This window comes from Lipophrys pholis (genome assembly GCF_963383615.2).
Source record: "Lipophrys pholis genome assembly, chromosome: 1".
NCBI classification, from domain to species: Eukaryota; Metazoa; Chordata; class Actinopteri; order Blenniiformes; family Blenniidae; genus Lipophrys; species Lipophrys pholis.
In genome coordinates this window covers 52,741,003-52,763,552 of record NC_137635.1, presented here as the reverse complement: position 1 = coordinate 52,763,552, position 22,550 = coordinate 52,741,003, and the positions used below count along the sequence as shown (strand labels likewise).

At 43.2% G+C, this 22,550-nt stretch overlaps 2 protein-coding genes across 5 annotated transcripts in view; both read left to right on the top strand.

Moving 5' to 3' along the window:
- Positions 1–203: 203 nt before the first annotated feature.
- On the top strand, positions 204–3,402 carry LOC308117470 (dual specificity protein phosphatase 18). The gene is made up of 2 exons (XM_080476373.1): positions 204–238; positions 754–3,402. Exon 2 carries the CDS (start codon positions 754–756, stop codon positions 1,384–1,386), a length of 633 nt encoding a protein of 210 aa, XP_080332499.1. The 5' UTR covers positions 204–238; the 3' UTR covers positions 1,387–3,402.
- Positions 3,403–3,841: 439 nt separating this feature from the next.
- The window catches only part of pex5lb (peroxisomal biogenesis factor 5-like b), a 46,354-nt gene continuing 27,645 nt past the window's right edge, over positions 3,842–22,550 (top strand). For 3 of the 4 annotated variants that reach the window (XM_080485734.1, XM_080485733.1, XM_080485732.1), the window contains exon 1: positions 3,845–4,174. In XM_080485734.1, the coding sequence (XP_080341860.1) occupies positions 4,160–4,174 (15 nt within the window). In that variant the 5' untranslated portion in view covers positions 3,845–4,159. Of the gene's footprint in view, positions 4,175–22,550 lie in introns of all 4 variants that reach the window. The other variant, XM_080485731.1, reaches the window with a different exon arrangement.

Here is a 22,550-nt window from a genome sequence, read left to right as displayed (position 1 = left end):
TGTGTGTGTGTTTTTTTATATGTGGGTGTATTCACGTGTTTCTATTTTCTTGTACATTTTGAAATAAGACCTTTGACTTAATGTCTTCAGGGACAGTTTTCAGCTGTTGAGACTAAAATTACCTTCACAGATGATTGGCTGGAAAAACCAGAACGCACCACCATCTATGGTGTGTGTGTGCGTGTGTTTGTGAGTGTGTGTGAGTCTTATTTACAGCAGGGATCTGAAGAGGCAGAAGGTAACACAAAGAAACACGCTTCAACTATTAAATGTGGTGAATTTGACCTGGAACCACATATGTAATCGTGCCTGTTTCTGCATGTTAAACCTGACGAGTCATATGTAGACTCAGTTTTCTATTTGGGTGTACCTCATGTTAACTGTACAAAAACATTGCTTCACACTCAAATTTGTCAGAGTGAACTCAGCACATCTGCTTGATTTATATCATAATTCAAAAGTCTATTGAAAATTATTCAGATTCTGATTAAAGCGATTCATCCATATGAATCTCTGTGTACTGGCCATTGTTAATGTTTATAGCATATTGTTGTCTGTGTGCATGTGAGTGTGGTTTCACGACAAAAACAAACAGGGTTTCTGCTGTTTCCATGTAAACATAGTTTTCAAAACGTTGCCTTGTAAACGCGAAACTTTTCTGAAACGAAAACTCAAAAATTCTGTGTTTGTACTCGAAATGTTGTCGTATGAACTTAGCCTTCGACTCTTAACTCCCTTTGATGTGTCCAGCAGATGGCGCTGTCACAGATCACGCCCACGTTGTTCCTCAGCGGGGCCGAAGCGCCCATGAACGCCACTCTGGTGTCTAAAAAAGGCATCACCCTGATCGTCAACGCCACCCTGAACCACTCCTGCCCCGCCTACCCCGGCGTGGAGTGCCTGCGCATCCCCGTCTCCGACCTGCCCAGCGCCCGCCTCGGCGACCACTTCGACCGTGTGGCTGAGCGTATCCACGGAAACCGCGGCGGGGGCACGCTGGTGCACTGCGCCGCCGGGATGAGCCGCTCGCCGGCGCTGGTGATGGCGTACCTGATGCGCTACCGAGGAGTGACGCTGTGTCAGGCTCACCGTTGGGTGCAGGAGAGCCGGCCCTACGTCCGGCTGAACGCCGGCTTCTGGGAGCAGCTGCTGCAGTACGAGAAGAGGCTGTACGGGAGAAACACCGTAAAGGTGGCGAAGGAGCCACCGCCGCTGCCCCCGCCGAGGACGTTCCGGCTGACCCGGACGGGGGCTCCTCAGCAGCAGCGCTTGACACAGGTGCCCAGGTCACCTCTGCTGACCCGCACGCCCCTGATGTCTCGGTCGCCTGTGACGTCCCCAAGAACCAAACAACGACTTGGATCCAAATCCAGCATCAAATTCTGATTTCCAAACAAACATCTCAATCCTCCAACCAGGAACCAGCGCCTGAAAGCACTCTGATCTGATTAGCATGTTAGCATGTTAGCTCTCCGGCTGCATTCTGGGACCAGTCAGATGTTTTTGTACTTTAAAGAAAAATGTTTATAATTGTCCTTGATTTCTCAGGGAATGAGTGGAGAGACAAAGCTCAAACACAACGTGCCGTTCAGAGACCGTAAATAAAGATTCCCTCCATTGTGTAACAGCTCTCTGTACCTTGGACAGGAGCAGTACTATAATGCTCTCGCGCTTTGCATACACCTGAGGCTGGTGCACCAACACAAGAGACTGACCAAAGGTCTGATTGATCGCTGCTTCAGCGCCCCAGAGGCGATAGAAGATGATAGACAATCACAGAAAACATCATTTATATATTATGTGTGGCTTATTTTCACCTCTGCCAGCATGGAGGAGGTGGAGTTTATGAACTCCAGGCTCTGACGGGGAGGATTGAGGCACTTTCACTTGTCATACCTCCATCTTCTAGTCCTGAGTACTGCCTCTGAGAAGGTCTGTGCCCCCCCCCCCCCCCCCCCCCCCCACCGTTTTTTTCTTGATGTGTAATTTAATTTTGACAACCTCAGTTGTGACTAAGTCATTATGATTTTTAATGCATTCAGAAGGAAGTTGTGGACAACAGGCTGGAAACTGCTGTTCTTTACAAGCACTGCTGGAGAAGTGTGGCGCTCCTGGGGATGGTGGGACGAAGGAGTGAGGGTCCTGCTATTGTGCTATAAATGGCGCATTAAAGAATTTCCAGAATAAGATAAAAAAAAAAAAAAATTGATTCATACGTCATTCATCCCCCCCCCCAAAAAATCAACATTTTTTATTAAAATAGAGTCAAAATGACGGATCTTGTCTTTATGATATGACATCACACCTATGGCCAATTTGATGTTACCATTAAACCTAAAGAAGGAAGGAACAGCTTCCTTCAGCTTTGTATGTCTGGCTCCAAAAAGAGCTAAATATGTTTTATAGCTAAAGGAAGCGTCTTTTCCAGTCAGGCCATGATCACTATTATAGAGATAAAGACACTGCCAGGAAGAGTGAGTCCCAGTCAAAGGAAAATTGTGTTTCCTGTGAATTCAAATACTGAGGTGAAGTTTCTTTTCTCAGATTTGAGGGGGAGTCTTCGGTGAGGCATTTCACTTTAATGACCGAATCTGTGGTTAAATCCAGAAAACGTGTTTATGCATTTAATGTTTAGTATGATTCAAAGCTTTGCCTTTGACTAACAATTTAATGAGCGACATTATTTTGGGAAAAAAAACCATCTAAATAATACCCAATTTGCAGAATTTCTTAAAAACATTTCAACAGAGCAGAACCTTTTAATCAGGTTTCTACCCTCCTATCCTGCTGATCCAGTTCAGGGTTCCGGGGCGCTGGAGCCAGTCTGTCACCTTTTCATTCAAACGTGTCATCAGGTTTTGGTGTAGTTGAGTTAACTTTTGCTTTCAAATTTAAGTAATTGTATTTAAGCTTCAATAGTAATCAAACTCATATTCAAATTCCTTCTTTCAGTCATGTTTCCTCTTTTTAAATTATTGTAAAATAAACTCCTCACGTGTATACGATTACAGGACAGAGCACTATACAGGCACACCACATGTTTACAGGGCCATGGCGTGTTCGCAGGGACATCACAGAGCTCTGCGGAGTTTATAGTGTCCTCCAGGACACACTGGTTATAGTTGAAAAACACTGGTTAGTTGCATCTTGTCATCTTGGTGTAGGTCCTGGACTCCACTGGTCCAGTTTAGTTCTATCATGTCCCTCTAAACATGTTACATAGAGCTCTGTGATGTCCCTGTAAACAGGTAATGTTTCTGTAAATATGCAATGTCTCTATAAACATGTGATATCCCTGTAAATATGTGATGTTCTTGACATTGTTGATGTCTGATGATGTTCCTGTATATATATTATGCCCCTGTAGACATGTGATGTCATTGTGAATATATGATGACCCTTTATTGTTATTATTATTTTTTCTTTAACACCTCAGTTTGACATTTTCAGCTCAACCGGGATATCACTTGTTTACATGGAAATGACAGAACTCTCACAAGGATATCACCGGCTGCTAAAAATAAAGTATAAAATAAAGTAAATCACATATTTACAGAAACACCACAGGATCATAACACGTTCATATTATTATCACATACTTCAACAATTATATCTCATTTCTGTTTATGTGCAGTAGAAGATATTGCATTTACTACAAAGAGACAAAATACAACATAAATGTACATAAAAGTGAAGCTGAGAGGGGAAAAAAAAGGTGTGCGCTGCTTTTATGGTGAAAAACTCTCCCAGCCTGCTGCCGTGTGCCGCTCGGCTGTCTCCGGAGCCACTCGGAAGTGTTCGGCTCCGCTCGGTTTATTTTCATCTCGCCCTCCACCGGAGCAGAGAGAGATGAGAAGCGGACCTCGCGGCGGTCGGGTGTCACGGTGTCGGACAGGCTTGACGGGGCGGACCGGGACGACGGACCGGGACACGGAGCCGACCGGCGTGGACGGACCGGGACACACGCCGGCCAGCGAGTACGGGCCGGGACGCACAGAGCACCGAGAACCCGGACCGGACCGCCGACAGCCCCGGAGGAGCATCGGCGCGAGGTGTGCGGCTGTTCATCCGGAGAGACGCCGGTCGCGGGGTGGACCTGAGGCGGCCGCGGCTGCAGCTGCGACCCGCTGTCCGCTGGAGGAGTGACTGAGCGGGAGACATGTACCAGGTGCAGGTGAGTTCCAGCTCAGCTCCACACAGGCCCGCAGACCGCTGGCTTTACTGCAACTTTACAATATTTACCATCAAAACATGTTAACGCCCGCTGCATCAATGAAAACATCTGCAAACTTGCTGTATTTAAAAATAAATAAAATCTGTTTAACAATATTTCTAAATATGTGAATTCTACTAATTCTATTAATTATGAAACACAACTCGCACTCCATGTCTTTTTAGTTATGTAGCAGCAGATTTTCTAATCTGTTTTAAGTCCAAAATGATAATTATTTCACTTTGAAACCTTTAAAACCAACTATTTAAACACACTGGATCTAAAAACATCTGAAAGGAAGGTTAAATATCTTTCCAACTCACTCACCAAACCACACATGTGTGGATCTTTATTCATTCTCGGGTGTTTTGAATATAATATTCTAAAATAAAAAACTCAAATCAGCCTGATGGATACGATTTAATGCTTCATCAAATGAGGAGTTTTATCACTTGTTTATTTGAGCTGCTGCTGGAGGTTAATTTTACTGAGGTGGCAGAACACACACACACACACACACACACACACACACACACACACACACACACACACACACACACACACACACACACACACACACACACACACACACACACACACACACGGCTCCGGTAAGTGCATCCCACTCAGGTTCAAAAGAAGTGGGGGCTCATCGATCAAAGGAAAATGTCCAGCTTATTCAGAGAAACACTCACAGACTGAAGTAAAACTTTTTCCTCTGGAGTAGCACACAAGTGTGTAGTGAAAAGAAATGATAAACAAATAAAGTTTAAGGTTACGCACCATCCTGAAAGCACTGTTTATCATAACAGTTACCAGAAACTGCATCGACCAGCATAATGTTCTTGCTGCTACATGGGTGTTTAATGCTGATGATGCACCTGCATTTATGCAGCATAGACTTGTGTATGTATGTGCTTGAGTGCACCGTTACTCGTGGTACATTAGTATAGACCAGCATCAGACCAGTATAAACCAGCATCAGACCAACATTAGACCAGTTTAGACCAGCATCAGACCAGTACAAACCAACATCATACCAATATTAGACCAGTGTTGACCAGCGTCCCACCAGTATAATCCACCATCAGACCAGCATCAGACCAATGTAAACCAGCATCAGACCAACATTAGGCCAGTGTAGACCAGTTTAGACCCACATCATACCAGTATAATCCACCATCAGACCAGCATAAACCAGCATCAGACAAACATTAGACCAGTTTAGACCAGCACCAGACCAGTATATAAACCAACATCAGACTAGTATAAATCAGTATCAGACCAATATTAGACCAATGTAAACCAGCACCAGACCAGTATAAACCAGCATCAGACCAGTATTGGGTGCCGAAGCAGCCAACGTGCTCACTACACTCACAAGTGCAAGTGCATGTTAAAGTTGCAGGAATGTGCATGAACGGTCTTCTGTTACTGTCCTGTTACTTCCAGCATTTTATTTGCAGCCTTGTGAGATTTCCAAAATGTTTCTATCAATGACGGCTCAAGTTGCATTGTAGCTCAGGACTCTCAGCCGGCTCCTTTTGGTTGACGTTCCAAGAGAACATTCGGAGTAGCTTCTTGTTCTTTTCCTTCTCACTGTCCTGGTGTTCTTCCAATGTGCCCACAGCCATTCTGTTCTTGTAGTAGTTATCTAAGGTTCTAATGTTGTTCTTCAAAGGCTCCAATGCTCTTTTAGCTTGCCACCATTGTTCTCACACTCTCCCCAAGGTCCTAATGGTCTCATGTTGGTTCTAATGTTCTTTTGTTGTTCCTCTAAAGTTCCTGTAAAGCTCCTCCATGGTTTTAATGGTCTCATGTTGTTCCTCTGTGGTTCTAATACTCTCAAACTGTTCTTGTATCATAGTATATTCAGCGTTCCAATGTTCTCATAGTGTTGATGCCCGTGTGCTTGTTGTTTAGAGACTTGGCTGATCTTTCATTTCTACCGTGTTTGTGAGACGTTGTAACAGCAGAGTTTAGTTAAAGTTCCTCTTACATGTTGATAGTTTTCATTGACATTTCATTGATTCACATCAGCCTTGTTGTGATAATTTTCTCAAGATCTCATCACATTCTTGTGGTTTTCCTTGACGGGACGCTGCTGTGATGTGTAACCTTCAGGTTTGAATGACCAGCAGACATCTTTACGGGCTCTTTTAATGTCCTCTAAGCCGTCTTGTGAGTTTCCCTGAATGTTCCTGTATTGTTCCTTAAGGGACTCGGCAGTAATCTATAACCTTTCGGATTAAATGACGAGCAGCCATCTTAACGGGCTCTGGAGCGTTCTGTCACGTTAACCCATTCACACACACACACACACACACACACACACACACACACACACACACACACACACACACACACACACACACACACTCGACAGCTGTCATGCGAGCTGCTCACACACCACTGCTCACACACCACCCTGCCCAAGGACAACATATGGGCAGGGTGAGTCGGGGGATCGAACTGTCAAGCGTTGGGATTGGGAGACGACCCGTTCGCCAAGCCGAGCCAAGGCCGTGGATATATAATGTATGATATATCCATCTTTTATCCCGCTTTATCCCACTGTGGGTCGCAGCGCTGCAGCCAATCATAGCTCATGAGCGAAAGGATGGTGGGTAGCCACCATGCTGGCTTCACACATGCTCTTACCGTAAAGCTACCCTGCCAGAATCCACACGGGAAAAATTAAACATTTAGGATCCCATTTTAGTTGCTGACGTACATCTCTAATACGTTGTCAATACCTTCCTTAAGGAAATTCTTTATTACACTCAGACAGATATTTCACAGAACATAACCGGGTTTCGGCCAAAGATTCCCGAAGCAAGATCGCGTCTGTACACTCGATCTGGCGAGATCTCGATTGGCACTGGAAAAACGATTAACGATCAGTTTCACAACATTTCAGACTATAATCGTGGCTTGAAGACTCTTTCTTTGAGAAAGTCTGGCTTTTTTTTTTTCGGGCTGAATCGGACAAATTCTGATTTTTTTTTTTCATTGAGCTGCCGCAACACCATCTTTGACATCCCAGAAACCCTTGCGGCAGGTCAAACAAAAACACAGTTTTTGATGGCTACAAATTCAAGTTTGTCTGTAAACATATGGACTTTGGGGAACTGCGGTTTGGAAAATAGTGGAAATGAGTCGTGATGGTATTGTTCTCGTGTGTTGGAATATTCTCTTTGCAGAAGTGCCGCTGCAGAAACTCCCAAAAAACCTCCGCTGTGAATCGCGATGCCACAATTATGCAGATTCAGAGGGAATGCTGCAGAAGTATATTTTAAAGATTTTCTTTCTGGTGAGAGCGCGCTAACGACCACGTCATTGTTTGGCTGATAAGTTTTGGTGTTTAAATGACCAGCAGGGTAATTTAAATCTTCTTGAAGGGTTCGTACATTTTTAGTGTATTCCTTCAATGTTCCTTGGTTGCGATCTTTAGCGCTTTAAGATAAATGACCAGCAGTCTTCATGGAACTTCCTCTTAAGGACTCCGTCTTCCGTAGCTTTCTTGAGGGATGTGCCTGTGATCTGTAACCTTCGGGGATTAAATGAGCTTCCTGTATTTGGAGGGTGATGAAGCTGCTGTGGCGCCGACAGATTTACAGTTTAATTACTGTCCTGTGAATTACAGCAGAGCCTGCAGCCTCTTTTACAGAATCCAGTTTCAGTCTTTCATCATCCCAAATCGGCTTCAGCTCCACATTCAGCAGCTGAGGTCTCTCTCTCGCTCTCGCGCTCTCGCGCTCTCGCGCTCTCTCTCTCTCTCTCTCTCTCTCTCTCTCTCTCTCTCTCTTCCCATTCCCCCTGTGAATAGTCACTGTTAAAGAGCGCTAAAGACAGAATCAGGGCACTTTTTCATCCCGCTGACTTCAGTCGCTCCAACAATAGATTGGAAAAACTTTCACATAAATAAGCTTCTCATACTATCTATCTATCATGTGTATGAGTTTCATAGATTCAAATAAATCTTTGAGGCTGTGTAAATCTTGCTTTTACATGTCAGACGGTGGCTTCTGTACTTCATCATGGTCTCGCTTTGGCTGACATTTCATTTACCACAGGAGATGAAACAAAAGGTCGATTCATCCAAAAATATCTGCAGCCCTTCATTTCCAGATTTATGCTCTGGCTGATTAATTGCGTTTCAAACCAACGGCTAAAGTTCTGCAGTTTTAACCACTGCTTTATCATTTTGTTTTTGCATTTTGTTTCTGGTTGTGAACAAAACAAGATGTCCTCCATTGATTTAGAGATGAAGACGTTCGTCCCGGTAATAACTAACATAAGTAGTTCATTATAAATGTAAGCTGGTTTATATTCACAAGGTCTGTTTCTGCAACTGCGCGATCTAGGTGATCGAGGCCACTGAAAATGCAACTTTTGGAAAACAGCTCGCAAGGTGGAACGTTTCGAAAATGCTCCGACTGTCAGAAACAAAATCAGAAAGGTTTTATTGCCAGGTACTATTTAAAAAAAAAAAAAAAAGAAAAAAAGTATATTTCCACAGTATGAGGAATTTGTTCTGGTATTAGGTATAAGATGTTAGAAAAAGAATGAAACCGTAGATTTGATAACCACTTGAAACTATTTTATTTGTGAAAACCACAACTAAGCTCTTTTAGTAGCTGCTGAATGTTCCTGTAAGGCTAAACTTTGAACGGAGCATCTAGAGTAGATGCATCAAACAGTCGGCCCGTGGACCGTGGTGCCACAAACACACACACACACACACACACACACACACCCAAAAAAAAATTCCATTAACCTATGTTTCATAGCTGCTTCATTCCAATTTAAGCTACCCTCTTTGTACACAATTGAAATAAAAACACGTTTTAAAAGAATGTTGTCAAAATGGTGACGTCAAAAGTCGAGTTTTTGATGAAGCGAGTCAGATTTCGCTGTACTAACAACAAAGATGTCTCTGTCCAAGCAAAAACAAAGAAGCGGATTTTTGGAGGAGTTTAGTGGAAATGGAATATCTAGGAATATAATCTCAAACGCCACTACTGGACTAGATGCTGAGAACAGTATGAGAAGCACGAGGGAGATGAGTGGGAACGACGAGCTACGCAGCTCCAGAGAGGACTAACATCTCGGCAAGATCTTATCCATAAAGCCGAGAAGGAAGCTAATGCTGCTGTTCAAGCCAGTTATGTAACGAGTGAATTAATCACCAAAGCAGGAACGCCATCCACCGAATGACTGTTTTGGAAAGGGCTGCATGTTGCAAGTTACTAATATCCCGTATCCGCAAAAGAGAAGCTTGTTTAACTATATTTCTCTGTTGGCAAACTTTCACTGGGTACTCTGTAACGCTTGATGAGAGCACGGATAAAACTGCTCAGCAGGGGAATTAATGAACAGTTTGAAGTGACAGAAGAGTTCCTCAGCATGTCTCCAAAGCACGGACGGACTACAGCCAAGGAGATCAGCAGCTGTGGGACGCGATTGAAAGAGAATCGCAGAAAATACCTTAAATATGAACATGTCATTGGTTTTGGTTCTTTTCCCTTTTTTTTTTTTTTTTTGAGGAAATTGAGTCGTCGTTGTGCTGTATCTTACTGAGCAGAGCAATTGTCCTCGGGAAATTCTGTGAGTTAAGATCGGAGGTGAAGAGATTTATGGAGGAAGGCATAATGGATGTATCTGAATTAGAGGATCCAAAGTGGGTCATGGACCTTGTATCTCTATTGGTCGTCCACCAGAAGCTGAACGTCCGTCACCTGAAGCTGCATGGTCCTGGCCAGCTCATCACAGCTGCTTAAGAAAGTGTAAAAGCCTTCGCCACAAAGCTGAAACTGTAGAAAACTCGGCTTCCTGCGAATGCGTCATTTCAAAACATGCAGATGTCTTGTGGAGGCAGGAGCATTCAGTGGTGATGAATATGCTTCTGCTTTTGAAAGCCTACTGAGGGAATCTGACCTGCGTTTTGCCGACTTTAAGGCACATCGGGACACATTGCAGCTGTTTGTCGACCCCTTCTCAGCTGGAGAGGGTCCCCAGTGTGTTGCAAATGGAATTTATTGACTTACAAAGAACAGAAAAATAATGTCAGAGATGCACAGAGAATGGCAGACGAGGCTGAACAATTTCTGAGAGAATTGCGTTGAAGGATTGCATTTCTTAGTTGATTGCCAGGTTTCAGTGAGGTATGCATGATAATTCAAAGTAAGGGAAAATCATTTTGCTGTGAGAAGTGTTATAAGGAGTTTCAGTTCAGGAGCTATGTCATGCTGAATGAGATTGAAGTCGAAGTAAAATTTCAGATACTTTGTGCTTTCTTGTCATACTTTAAACGCTGAAGTGGCCCATATGAGATGACAGAAACATGCAGTGGCCCCAAGGCAATTTGGGTTTGAGAGCCCTGAGCTACACTGTGTTTGCTGTAGAAACTGGATCGAACCCCGACTGCTGTACAAACAGCTCTGTGACATCTCGGATACAAAATGCAGACCTGCTTTGGAAACCAGGAAGCCTTCAGTTATTTGTTTCTACTTGTGGATGTCAAACGTTGCTGATGAAGGTGTAACAGCTATTTTTCACCACTGTTTTTGCCAGCTGATCACATTTAGAGTTGTAGTATTCCTCTTTCTTTTTTTTTTTTTAAAGACTGAAACACTCTGAGGACCTCTCCTCACAAGAAAACACTTTTTACTTTTGAGAGTAAACTAAAAATAATCCACTTGTGAAATGTTGAAATTCATTTAGGATCTCCGCTCTCTGACCTGAGAATGAGTGTGTTCAGACTTAACACGCTTGGTCCGGTTATAATGAACCTCACTGGGATTGCTGCAAGTGCAGCGTGAACGCTGCTCTATAAATCTGCACCAAACGGGTCGATTGAGTTTAAAAAGGTCCTGGGTGTTGATGCATTCACACTTCAATCTAAAGAGCTCTGATTGAAGCAAACACAGAGTATGACATGCTTCAGAGGCTCTGTATCCTCACAGCAGGTCTGAAGAAGTGGAGTACTTCCTGCTGCTCCTGCGGTGCTTTTATACATCTTAGAATCTGGTTTTGGGTTATCTCTAACATCTACATCTCTAACACAGTAATCCATCATGCATTGTCCAACTGTCCAGCTGGAGTTTAAATGATGGTTCTCGATGTAATGCTCCACGTTACATTGAAAGTAATAAGCAAGCCAAACCACAGTAGGAACTTTTTCATTATTTTTTTTTGGGGGGGGGGGGGGGGGTGGGGGGGTGTAAACACTCCTTCAGTATTTTGTCAAGTCCAGTCCTTTATTTGTCCCAAACAATTATACACAGTATGATGTGCCATGAAATGTTTTTTGTGATTGTTCCACACCAAAACCGAACTTAGAATAATGAAAGTTAGAGCACCAAGGTGTGTGTGTGTGTGTGTGTGTGTGTGTGTGTGTGTGTGTGTGTGTGTGTGTGTGTGTGTGTGTGTGTGTGTGTGTGTGTGTGTGTGTGTGTGTGTGTGTGTGTGTGTGTGTGTGTGTGTGTGTGTGTGTGTGTGTGTGTGTGTGTGTGTGTGTGTGTGTGTGTGTGTGTGTGTGTGTGTGTCTCTGAACCACTACTCCAGGTGGGTGACCTCCATCAGGTTCTCCTCGTTGTTGTTGGAGATCAAACCCACCACTGCTGTGTCGTCAGCGAACTTGAGTCTGATGTGGAGACACAGAAGTGCGCAGTAAGTACAGCAGTGGGCTCAGCACACAGCCCTGGGGGGCTCCGATTGTTCAGTTTGCGTGAGGACAGTTGATTTCCCACTCAGGCCGCCTGTTGTTTGCAGGGCAGAAAGCTGTAGACCCACCTGCACAGGGAGGGGGTGAGTCTGATGTCCTGCAGCTGACTGACCAGTCCGGAAGGGATTACGGTGTTGAATGCTGAACTGATGCCTATGAACAGCATTCGCAAATGAATTAAGTGTTCCAAAGATGAGCTAGATAAACTGTGGGGACTGGTTTTTTTTTTGGTTTTTTTTGTCTTGAGGCACACAATCCATATAAGAATCAAATTTCATTACAAAAACCTAAAAAGTACTAACACGTTCAAGACAAAAAATAACAAGACGGCAGCGAACCTGAAGGGCATTTTTTATTTATTTATTTTTTTTTTAAACGAATCTTTAATATTCTATCTTTCTGCAATATGTAGGTCAGAGCAGGGTTCGGCAGTGCTGCGATGGGTCAGCTCACATGAAAACATCATGTCAATCAGAAGATTCTGAAAAATCGAGTCATTAGCCGAGGTACCGTCTGGATCAGGAATTACAGAGTTTAAGTTAGGGTTCGAGTTTTCCTCGTTTTAGTCGTACCAAAGGGGGTTCGGGTTAATCAGAAGGAATCTTGAGCATACTAATCCCCAGATCTCAAAAAACTTTGCCTCAAGGCCTGTTTGACACCATGTGTCTGTGTGCATCACCCTTGACCTTTCGGTTTTAGAGAAGTTGTGATGGGCATAAAATCAGGGTTTGCGTTTTCGGAGCACGTCTGCAGTCAGTCACCCACCTCCTTGCTGTAACAAGAACGACTGCCTGACAAAAGCCTTCAATTCTTTTGACGTTTTCCTGTTCAGTTGACTCTATCAATCATTGTGAAGTTTAATCACCAGGACCTTGAGAAAACTGTCCGGAAGCGAGAAATTACTGAGCTTGCGTACGCGGGAGCCTGGGAGAGGCGGGCGTCGGTAAATCCACAGAGCTCAGAGGTGTGTCCCCCGGTGTTCAGCTTAACTTGTCTGGAGAGCTTGGAAACTCGGCTGATTGGACCTTTGAAGAGAGTGGATGGTGTCACCTTTGATCTGCGACAACAAAGTGCTGATAAAACAGAAAGAAAGTGAGCAGCACTTTGGTGTGACGCTGTCCTGGCTGCCTGCGAGTGGGCCTGAATAGATGGATAGATCTTTATTGTCATTCAAAATACACACCACAGGTGCACACATGAACAAAATAGATCGATCCTAAAAAACAAACGGTAAACAGTAATGAAGTGATAAGGTGCACAAGAACACTGCCCTGGATTATTGTATCATCCTCAAACTTGACAACAGACTATATGCAGTGGAGAAGTCTGGCCTGAGATATGAAGCTGTTTCAGAACCTGACTGTTCTGCACCTCAGGTCGTGGTACTTCCTGCCAGGGTACAGCAGAGAGAACTGTCTGTCATGCGGGTGTGTGTAGTCTCTGATGATGTGTTTGGCACCCCCGATGGAAGGAAGGGAAGTTGTGTTACTGCCGTCCTCACGGGTCTCTCTCAAAAAGATTGTTCCTCCTGCACCAGTCAGTCAGATGCAGCGCCCCCTCTCTGTGGGCCCGGTCGTTGTTGTTCTGAATCAGTGTCACTACTGTGGTATCATCTGTATACTTAATGTTGTGGAGGAAGTCACGAATCCAGATGCACAAGGTGGATTTGAAGCCCTGGGTGCCAGTTTGCTTCCCAGACACTGAGGTGTGATGGTGTTTGAAATCAATAGACTCGCTGCAATCTACCCTCCTGTCTCCCTGCTTATGTTTTCTCTCATTTCAGGCTTTGTTTTTGCCTCGAATGGGTGAGTTTCAGCCTGAATGTAAATTAGAGAGCCTTTCTGCTGAGCCGTCACACTCGAGTGCTGACTCGTCCCTCTGTCAGCTCGGCGGGGTCCGTGTCGGCTCAATGGATGATCAGGAAGCATTGGATGTTTCTGTCAGATCAAACTTCACACAAAGTCAGACTGCGGAGCTCTTCCTATTATCTCTGAGCTGCTGCTGCTGCTGCTGCTGCTGCTGCTGCTGACTCGAACACCTGAATCCACAGAAGAAAGAAACAGGCGCAGAGCTCGTTATAGAGCGAGCCCCCAGAGAAGGAACAAACCACTATTTCATACAGATTTCAGTCCAACACATCTTTTCCTCAGTTGAATGTTTAAAAACAGATGATCGAAAAGTTTGTTGGCTCCCTGTCACTTAGAGACTATTGGTGATGAAGGTGATCCACTGTACCTGAAAGTCATTCATATCGTTGGCCAGGTTGTGGCACATTGAAATCAGCTCTTTGTACATTCATGTATTTTACCACGTGACCTTGTTATAGTCATGATTGCACATTATTCGATGTACATTTGTTCCCGTCACATTGTCACGTGATAATGGAACCCCAGATTTTGACTTTATAAGTGATGAAAGCACTAATCCTAAACTTCTCACGGTGAGAGATCCCTAATCTGAGTCTGGCTTGGGCGTTTCTGTGCAGGTACTTTGGTTTCCTTCCACTGTCAATGTATATTTGACCTGTGATGAACTGGTGACCTGTCCAGGGTGAATAATGCCTTCACTTACAGCTGTCAGCTGTGATCCGTTATGGCACACACGAAGATGGACAATAATCCTGGCGTGGGGCGTCTTTGAGGTTGTTTGAGGCTCGCCTTGAAAATTCTCCACGGTTCCTTATGGCCTGTTTGCTCCTTTTCAGTCTGCATTTTACACTTTGTTAGTAGACGCTTAATCTACTTCATTCCTATTAATGTACATTATTGTTAATAACCATTGTCACAACAGAATGTCGTATTTTTTGTTGCTTCAAATCACTGTGGTATGTTTTGTGAGTGCTCCATGTAATATATTTCGTAAGAAAACATGCTGCTGCAAATTATGTTCACTTTTCTTTCATCTTGTTACCTAGAAGCAATTTTACTCATTGTGTTTAGTGACATTTTGTCGAACTGCATCGATTCAAACCAGTGGGTCATTAATTTCTTTTAATATAGCGCCTAAAACGGCAGTCATCTTAAGGCACTATTGAGAAAAACCCATCTATTTCACAGGAGCAAGTCTAGACCAGCTATAATTACCTTGACTCTTCACAAGTGGTTATATTTTAAACAAATATTCATTAATACATCTATTTCTTGTGTTCTGTATCTTTTGAGGTTATTTGCTGTCTCTAAGTTGTCTGTAGGTGAGTGTGCTGTTGCGTCTTTGTCTGTTTGCAGTGAAGGACAACGTGACAAAAAAAGAAAAGAGAGAGAAAGCATACTTTATTAATCCCCTTCGGGAAAATCCTTTATTCCGCCTTTACCCATCTTATTTCTAGGATGCGGTGGCCTACAGTGCTCTAGGGCAGTGGTTCCTAACCACGGGGGTTGCCAAAGATTCATGGGGGGTTGTGAAGCCCGCTTGATTTTAAGGGCTATAACATTTTTTCTAAGTTAGACAACAGGTAAGTCAGCATTTAATCAATTTATGTCCCAAAACCACATTTAAGTATTTACATTACAAGTGTAAAATGTGTTAAAAGGCATTTAAAAAATGTCTCTAATATGCACAAAGAAAAAAAACCTTGCAGAACTTCAGGCGAAAGAGAAAGATGAATCTGTCACAAAGTAAATACCAAGAGAGTTGCATACAATAAAATACAGCTGAGCAATAAAGCATCTTTGAGAGTGAAAATGCCCACTGATAGATTGTGACTGCTGAAACGTTCCAGGAGCAACTCAAAGCTCCAGAGTGACTCTCTGTTTCCAGGGGTGCCAAAGTAAAGAGCCTCCAGGGAGGAAGTGTTTGGGCGAAGGGAGGAACAGACGATTCAGATTCAATCAGTGTAACCTTACAGGCCGCAGTGTTGAGATAATGAACCAAAGTGATGAGAGGGGAGATTTTGGAGTTGTATGACATCGAACTGTCTTGTTGGAGGGCTTCCAAACACGGTGCAGATTAAGCGTGAGGAGGCTGTTATCATTCTAATAACAGCCGTGGAAGTGTTCGTCCTCGCCGACTCCTCACTGTGTCACTCCCTCTCATTAAAGCATGACCCCCCCCCCCCATCTGTAGAGGAGCGTTAACATTTTGTGAGTGTTTCCGATGAGCTCTGCGGGGGAAAGGGCACGTCTGACCTTGGTGACGGTGTTTGGTGTGAGCGGATGAAGGGATGAAGCAGCTTCTGTGAAGAGGCTGAGAGCATCAGAGAGCGACGTCCTGCAGCTCTAATTACACTCTGAAGAGCCAGCGGGTCTTTGCCGCGTGCAGCGAGGTGATATTTCTGTTGCTGGAGGAGCGCACGGGGAGGCAGCGGTTCAACACCACCCAACCGGGACTTTATTTTTCCAACGTATTTTCCTGCAGTGACTTTGGAGTGTTGTTCAAACAAGAATCTTAATTCATTTTAAAAATTCATTTACAGACGGGACACATGAGAATACCAGGTGATGAGTCCTTTAGCGCGATGGTGAAACACGTTTCTTCCCAAATCTCCCAGATTTCAGTTCATTGTGTAAAACTGTTCTGAGATGCATACATTTCATCGCTACCTTTAAAGGCTCAATAATAAATAATTTAATAAGAGTTCTGAGTCGGGAGGCGGAACAGATCTATGCACGGGCATAAGGTACCCAGCAGGGAGCACAAACTGCTGTTCGAAAACTCAATATACAATGTGAATGCTTTTAATATGACTTCTGCCATCAACTAACACAGCAAACCGCCTCCAATTACACCATTTCCAATACACACAACCAAGCTGCCAGGAAGAACGAAAAAAAAAAAAAAAAAAAAGCAAGCTGACCTGCAGGACACGTGTCTTGCTCTTCCTCGCTCCATTGCCCTCCATCTCTCTCTCTCTCTCTCTCTCTCATACAATATACACACACAGATCAAATGTGAATATTTTACGTAACAATGAAAGTCAAGGCTGGAGCCCTGAAGAGAAATGGATGGAAGAAGCAATGCAAACAGCGACTGTTGTTTTTTTTTAGCCGTGGGCCTGTGTTTTTCTTTACTTTCTGGTTAAGTCCCTTCTTTCTTTCTTTTTCACTTCTTTTTTTTTTATTCATATTTCACATGGTTCACATAATTCTCAACATAACATTTTACTTTTGACTTCAATTCATTTGTAAATTACAGTTGAATCTCCACAAAACATCCAAACCTATAGAAATAGTACAGAGATGAATAATTGGTCCTTCCACCATATTATAATACAATTTCTTTATAAAACCTTACAACTGAATCACTAAACTCACTAGGACAGTGGAAACATGTGTACCATTGTGATATTAAAAAAACAGAACTTTAAAAATGAGAAGAGCTATACCCTTTAACATTATACAATAGATGGAGGGACTGCTTAAACATACATGATTCATCTTTCGCATCTTTTCAAGAACACATTTTGTTGTAGTCTTATGACAAATGTAATTCTTTTCATCTTAAAAACATAATAAACAGGTTATTCTAGTTTCATCCGCTTCCTTGTGATGGCCTTCCTATCGGCCGCACAAAGTATCTGAAACGGATATTTATCCTGAGAGGAGAAGTTATCAGGTGGCAGAACCCTGGGACACAGAGAAACAAACTCAACTGGAATGTCTGTTATAAAGATCCTCTGCATAATTTTATAAACCAAAACGTCAACAAAATATGTGGAAGTGATTTGCCTCAGGCCATCTGCACTGTCTCCAGGTTAAGTCCCTTTCAAATGCCAGCTGGACCAACTGGACCGTTCTTTTGTAGAGCATTACGGGTCTTTTATCAGAAAATATGTTTCTGTTTTTAGTTTTTGATCAACAAAATACACAAAGGCTTGGTGTGCTTGTCGGTGAGTGGACTTAAGTAAGTTGTGATGCAGAATTTTGTCATTAAGCTCCCAGTGAAATTTAAGCCCAGCAAATCCCAGAGGGTTGCATGTTCTTCCTCGGCATTGGTGTGTTTTCTTTGGACACCATTTCAGGTTAATGAAGCCACATTTACGCGACGTTTTCATGTGAAAATGGAAAACTTTTGTTGGAAGTGGAAAACGTTTCGCTGTCAGTTTACATGACAATGTTGCGTGGAGCCGCTGAAAAACGCAACTTTTTGAAAACTTTTGTAACTTTTTTTTAAAACGCCCTCACTCCGTCTCCATGGAAATGAGTAAAGATTTTTGAAAAAAGCTCAGACTCCAACTTTGGGGAAACTACAATTTTTTACCTCCAAAATGTCACGACTCACAATCCACATTCTCCTGGGACTTGGTGGTTTTATAGTTCAGACTTACACCTGGAATAGCAACCCAACTTGGTGTGAATGTCCATGCACTTTCCATTGTTAATGTATATAGCATATTGTTCTCTGTGCACGTGTGTGTATGTGATTTCATTATGGTATAGAAGACGGATGGATAAATGGAGGAATGACTACAAGACCTCTCTCATCATTAACATTTTACAGATGGTTTCAGACCTGCAGAACTCCTCACTGTGATGACGGGAGAATGTTAGATGAGCCTGCATATTTACGCTCCCATTATCTATGCGTGAGTCTCGGCACAGTGTCGGGGATACATTCAGGTGAGGCCAGCTTCGACCTGCAGTAAGCCTCTGACAGCAGCTATTTTCGCCTGACTCCAAAGTCGCACCGCATGCTGTGCGTTACATAATAGAGCAGTTAAAAGTTTGATGGGGGAGTGGGCTCTGCGGATAAAACGCTTCTTTTTCGTCTGATAAAGCAGCTCCAAGTGAGCCAAGGAGATAAAAGACATGAGTCATCATGTCTGACACGAGTCAGACGCACGCAGGCAATGTGCAGATCAATAAGGGAATCTCATTTCATCTGACTCTGGACAGTTAGATATGTGACCTCTGTTTCGTTACAGTCCTCATCAGCTGCTGAATTTAGAAAGCAAATCGTTTGTTTCTATTTCTCGGCCTCTGTGAAGTGATCTGGGCTCAATTTACTGCTGACAAAAAGGTCTCCTTTTGTTTTATGATGTAAACATAAACGAACACTCACTGTTCACTGCTGATTAACGCACAATCCTGAACTAACTCGGCTGATCGCATCATAAAAAGTGTCCCTCTATATATCAATTCAACTTTATTTACATAGCGCCGAATACAACACAGTCGTCTCAAGGTGCTTTTTCCAGAGAAAAACCCAACAAATCCACACGGGAAAGCATTAGTGGCCTTAAACAAAGCCATTGTTTTAGCTGTTTTGTGGCTGCTTCTTCTTGTAATTAGTTTGTGAATATGTTGGCGCTAACACCAGACATAACAGATGTCATTTCAGATAAATTTAATGACTGAATAAGTCATTAAACTGACTCATACAGTGCTGACAGCCAATATCTTTCAGCAACACTATGATTTCACTGCTGCACTCACATTATTTAGACAAGCCGACCTTAGTGTTACTATTCTAGCAAAAAGTAAAAGAGCTGCAACTGTAATCTATTACTTTTTGACTGATAATGGTTGTGCAGACGTAGTTCCTATGCTTTTGGCTCACCTGTGGATGCCTCCTCAATGCACAGACAAAATATTCTCTACTGCTTTGCTGAACTGGCTGTTTGGGCAGTAAAATGGAGAAAAGACTCCCCATAGGGTGGTTTTCTGTTTACTCAGCTCAGGAATGAAGGACTGACGATTTCAAGAAAAAAACCTGTTATTGTTGGTGAATTTGATGATTCTGTCTTTCTACATTATGGACATCAGAATAATCTCCAGACAGTGGACAGTGCCGTTGTTATCATCAGGTTTAGTCCAAATGACCTTCGGCGAAGCCCCGCCCCCAAACACAAACAAACCAATAGCATTCAACTACCAACTGCCCAGTCTTAGACAAACATTATATTTTGTTTTTAAGACGCAAAAATGGCGAAACAATGAGCCTGGTGCCGATGCAACAGAGATACGAGGTGTCACGAAAGGATAAACAACGGGGTTTAAGCAAGTAAGCTAGGTGGCTAATTGCTGTGTAGTGCCTGTTCTTCTTCTTCTTTTGGGTTTAATGGCAGTTTGGATCCATAAAGTTGCATTGCCGCCATCTGCTGGTTCTATCCATCTTCATCGTTTCCCGACGATCTCTTCGTCCCTGATGACTGTTTCCCTATCTCTCTTATCAGCAACTTTTTCATCCCTGATGACTGTTATCCTTCTTCTTCTTCACTTGGGTTCGAAGTTGCACTGCCGCCATCTGCTGGTTCCAGCTAGTCCATATAATGCCCACTCCTCAAAAAACGAAAAAGAAGAAGACAGTTGCAGTTTGGTTTCTACACTGACAGCTGACATGTAAACATGCAGTCAGTTCGGACGGCTTGTCCGAGTTACCAACAGTAACTAAGAGGTCAAAGGTCAATTCAGACTAATAATGCGTAAAGCTTTTCATTCTTCTTGTTTTCCATCTCAGTCCACATGGGGTCACACTGGTAGTTTGGAGAGCAAAGAAGACACCTCCGTCCTCTGCAATGTCCTTCAGCTATTTTAGGGAATACCACGCCTCTTCCAGACCAAACGGTTGATATAATCTCTCTCTGGGCCGACCTCGGGGCCTCTTCCCAGTGGTTCGTGCCTGGTAGACCTCTAATGGGTAGTGACCAGCGGGCGACCCCGTCAGACGCCTGAGAACCACCTCAGCTGGCTCTTTTCAATGTGGAGGATTAGTGGTTCCACTCTGAGTCCCTCCCAGATGTTTTGAGTTCCACGTTCTGTCGTGAAGAGTGAAGCCTGCAGTGCTGTCACTACTCGCATACCTAATCCAGCTGTCCAGTTACCTGTGCCATTAGAGGAATTCAGTTATGTTTTATTTGTATTGTCCTTATTGAAACGATCTTTGCACTAAACGGAATGAAGTCGATATACGATTCCAACATAGGCAAGCAGGAGTTCCCAGTGTGGTGAGGTGAAAGTCCACCTAAATTGTGAAGTGGAGGTGGAGAAGGCACTCTAGTTTATTTGGCACTACGCCCGAAATTTGCCTATGAATAATTAAGAGGAAAATTACAACCTCCTTGAACCTTGTTCCATACTTTTCTCATAGGTGAGCGGCCTTTAAAGTGGTGAAAGTGGACCTGGGTGCACCCCAGTGTGCTAATACCCCGGCCTTTTAATGGAGCACATAGACTTTTGTGGCAGGGTAACTTCATTTCATTCCGGCCACAGTCACAGAGGTTATGATTCATCATAAATATTAATGAACACGTGAATATTCAGTGTTTAGAGGAGGAAAAGTGAAGATGACAAAACAGCTGTTCTTGTGGGACCGGCGTCAACACCAATGATCCCAGTGGTTCCAGTCAGACCTCTGCTGTGGGTTAAAAGCCACAATCACACACACACACACACACACACACACACACGCACGCACACGCACATGCACATGCACACGCACGCGTCCAGCCTCCTCTGGGACTCTCTGGTTTTCAGTCCATTAAGTCGAGCTGTGTGCAGTTGTTGTTCCGCCATGTTGTTCCAGAAGACGAGGCAGATTCACCGCCACAAGGTCACGTCCCGTGTTTTCATAAATCCACCGTAGTGACTACGCTGTTCCACTGAGAGCCACGTGCCTGAGGCGCGTCACGCAGCCAGACCCAGTGGCTCAATGGACCCAGGGTGTTTAGAGACGAATTTAAACGTGATGGCTGACGACGCCTCATCACCTCAGACCTCTTTCATTAGACGTGGTCGGTTAGTTTTCCATCGTCAAGCTCCTATTATGCTTGGAAGACACTGGATGAGCAATGGCATCAACCAATCCCATCAAGATACGATTTGGAAAACAAGCTGAACTTTTGTTCCAGAAACAGTTTGGATCGTTTTGTCTCATTGTTTTTCATTTTTATCGTACAGCACCAACAATTTCTTCTTGTTAATCCGATTCAGACTTGAGATATTGTTTTTTACGATTTATTTTAGTTTGTTAGCATCTGTGGGTATATCTGCCAGCATTCGATTTGATAGATTTTGATTTGTTTACATGATCTTTGGGTGTTACTTCTGGGCACTCCGGCTTCCTCCCACAGTCCAAAAACATGCATATGAGGTTAACTGGTGATGCTAAATTGCCACGAGGTGTGAATGTGAGTGTGTGCGGTTGTTTGTCCGGTAATGTACTGGCGACCTGTCAAGGGTGTATCTTACCCGAGGGTGTAGCCGCTCCCACAACAGGATAAAGCAGTATAGAAGTTGGATAAATAATGCAACTAATAATGAATCTGAAAAATGTAATCATGAGATGTATTTAGTTTATATATATATATAGTATATTCAAATACTGATAGTGGTCATGATAATGGAGAAAAAATAGTAAAATTGAAAAAAACTATTGAAGTGATTGTGTATTTGTATGTTGTTGATATAATATTTGTTAAAGTTGAATAGTACACTTGATTTGACTTTATGGAAAAAGAAACAGAAGAAATAAGATTATTGTTCTTTCTGCTCCTTCCATTAAAAAAATTTACTGTTTGGAAATTCAAACTCAATAGCTGACAAATGAAATAAACTATTTGAAATTAAAAACTACTTGAAACGGAATGTTTTTGGTTTTTTTCCAGAAACTGTCTTTTATAAATAGCTGAGTTGACTGAATGTGGTGGCCCGGTACTGTACTTACAGTGTGGGT

Bases quoted from the DNA above. Each gene is read 5' to 3' on its own strand.
- LOC308117470 (XM_080476373.1), top strand. From the start codon at position 754: ATGGCGCTGTCACAGATCACGCCCACGTTGTTCCTCAGCGGGGCCGAA.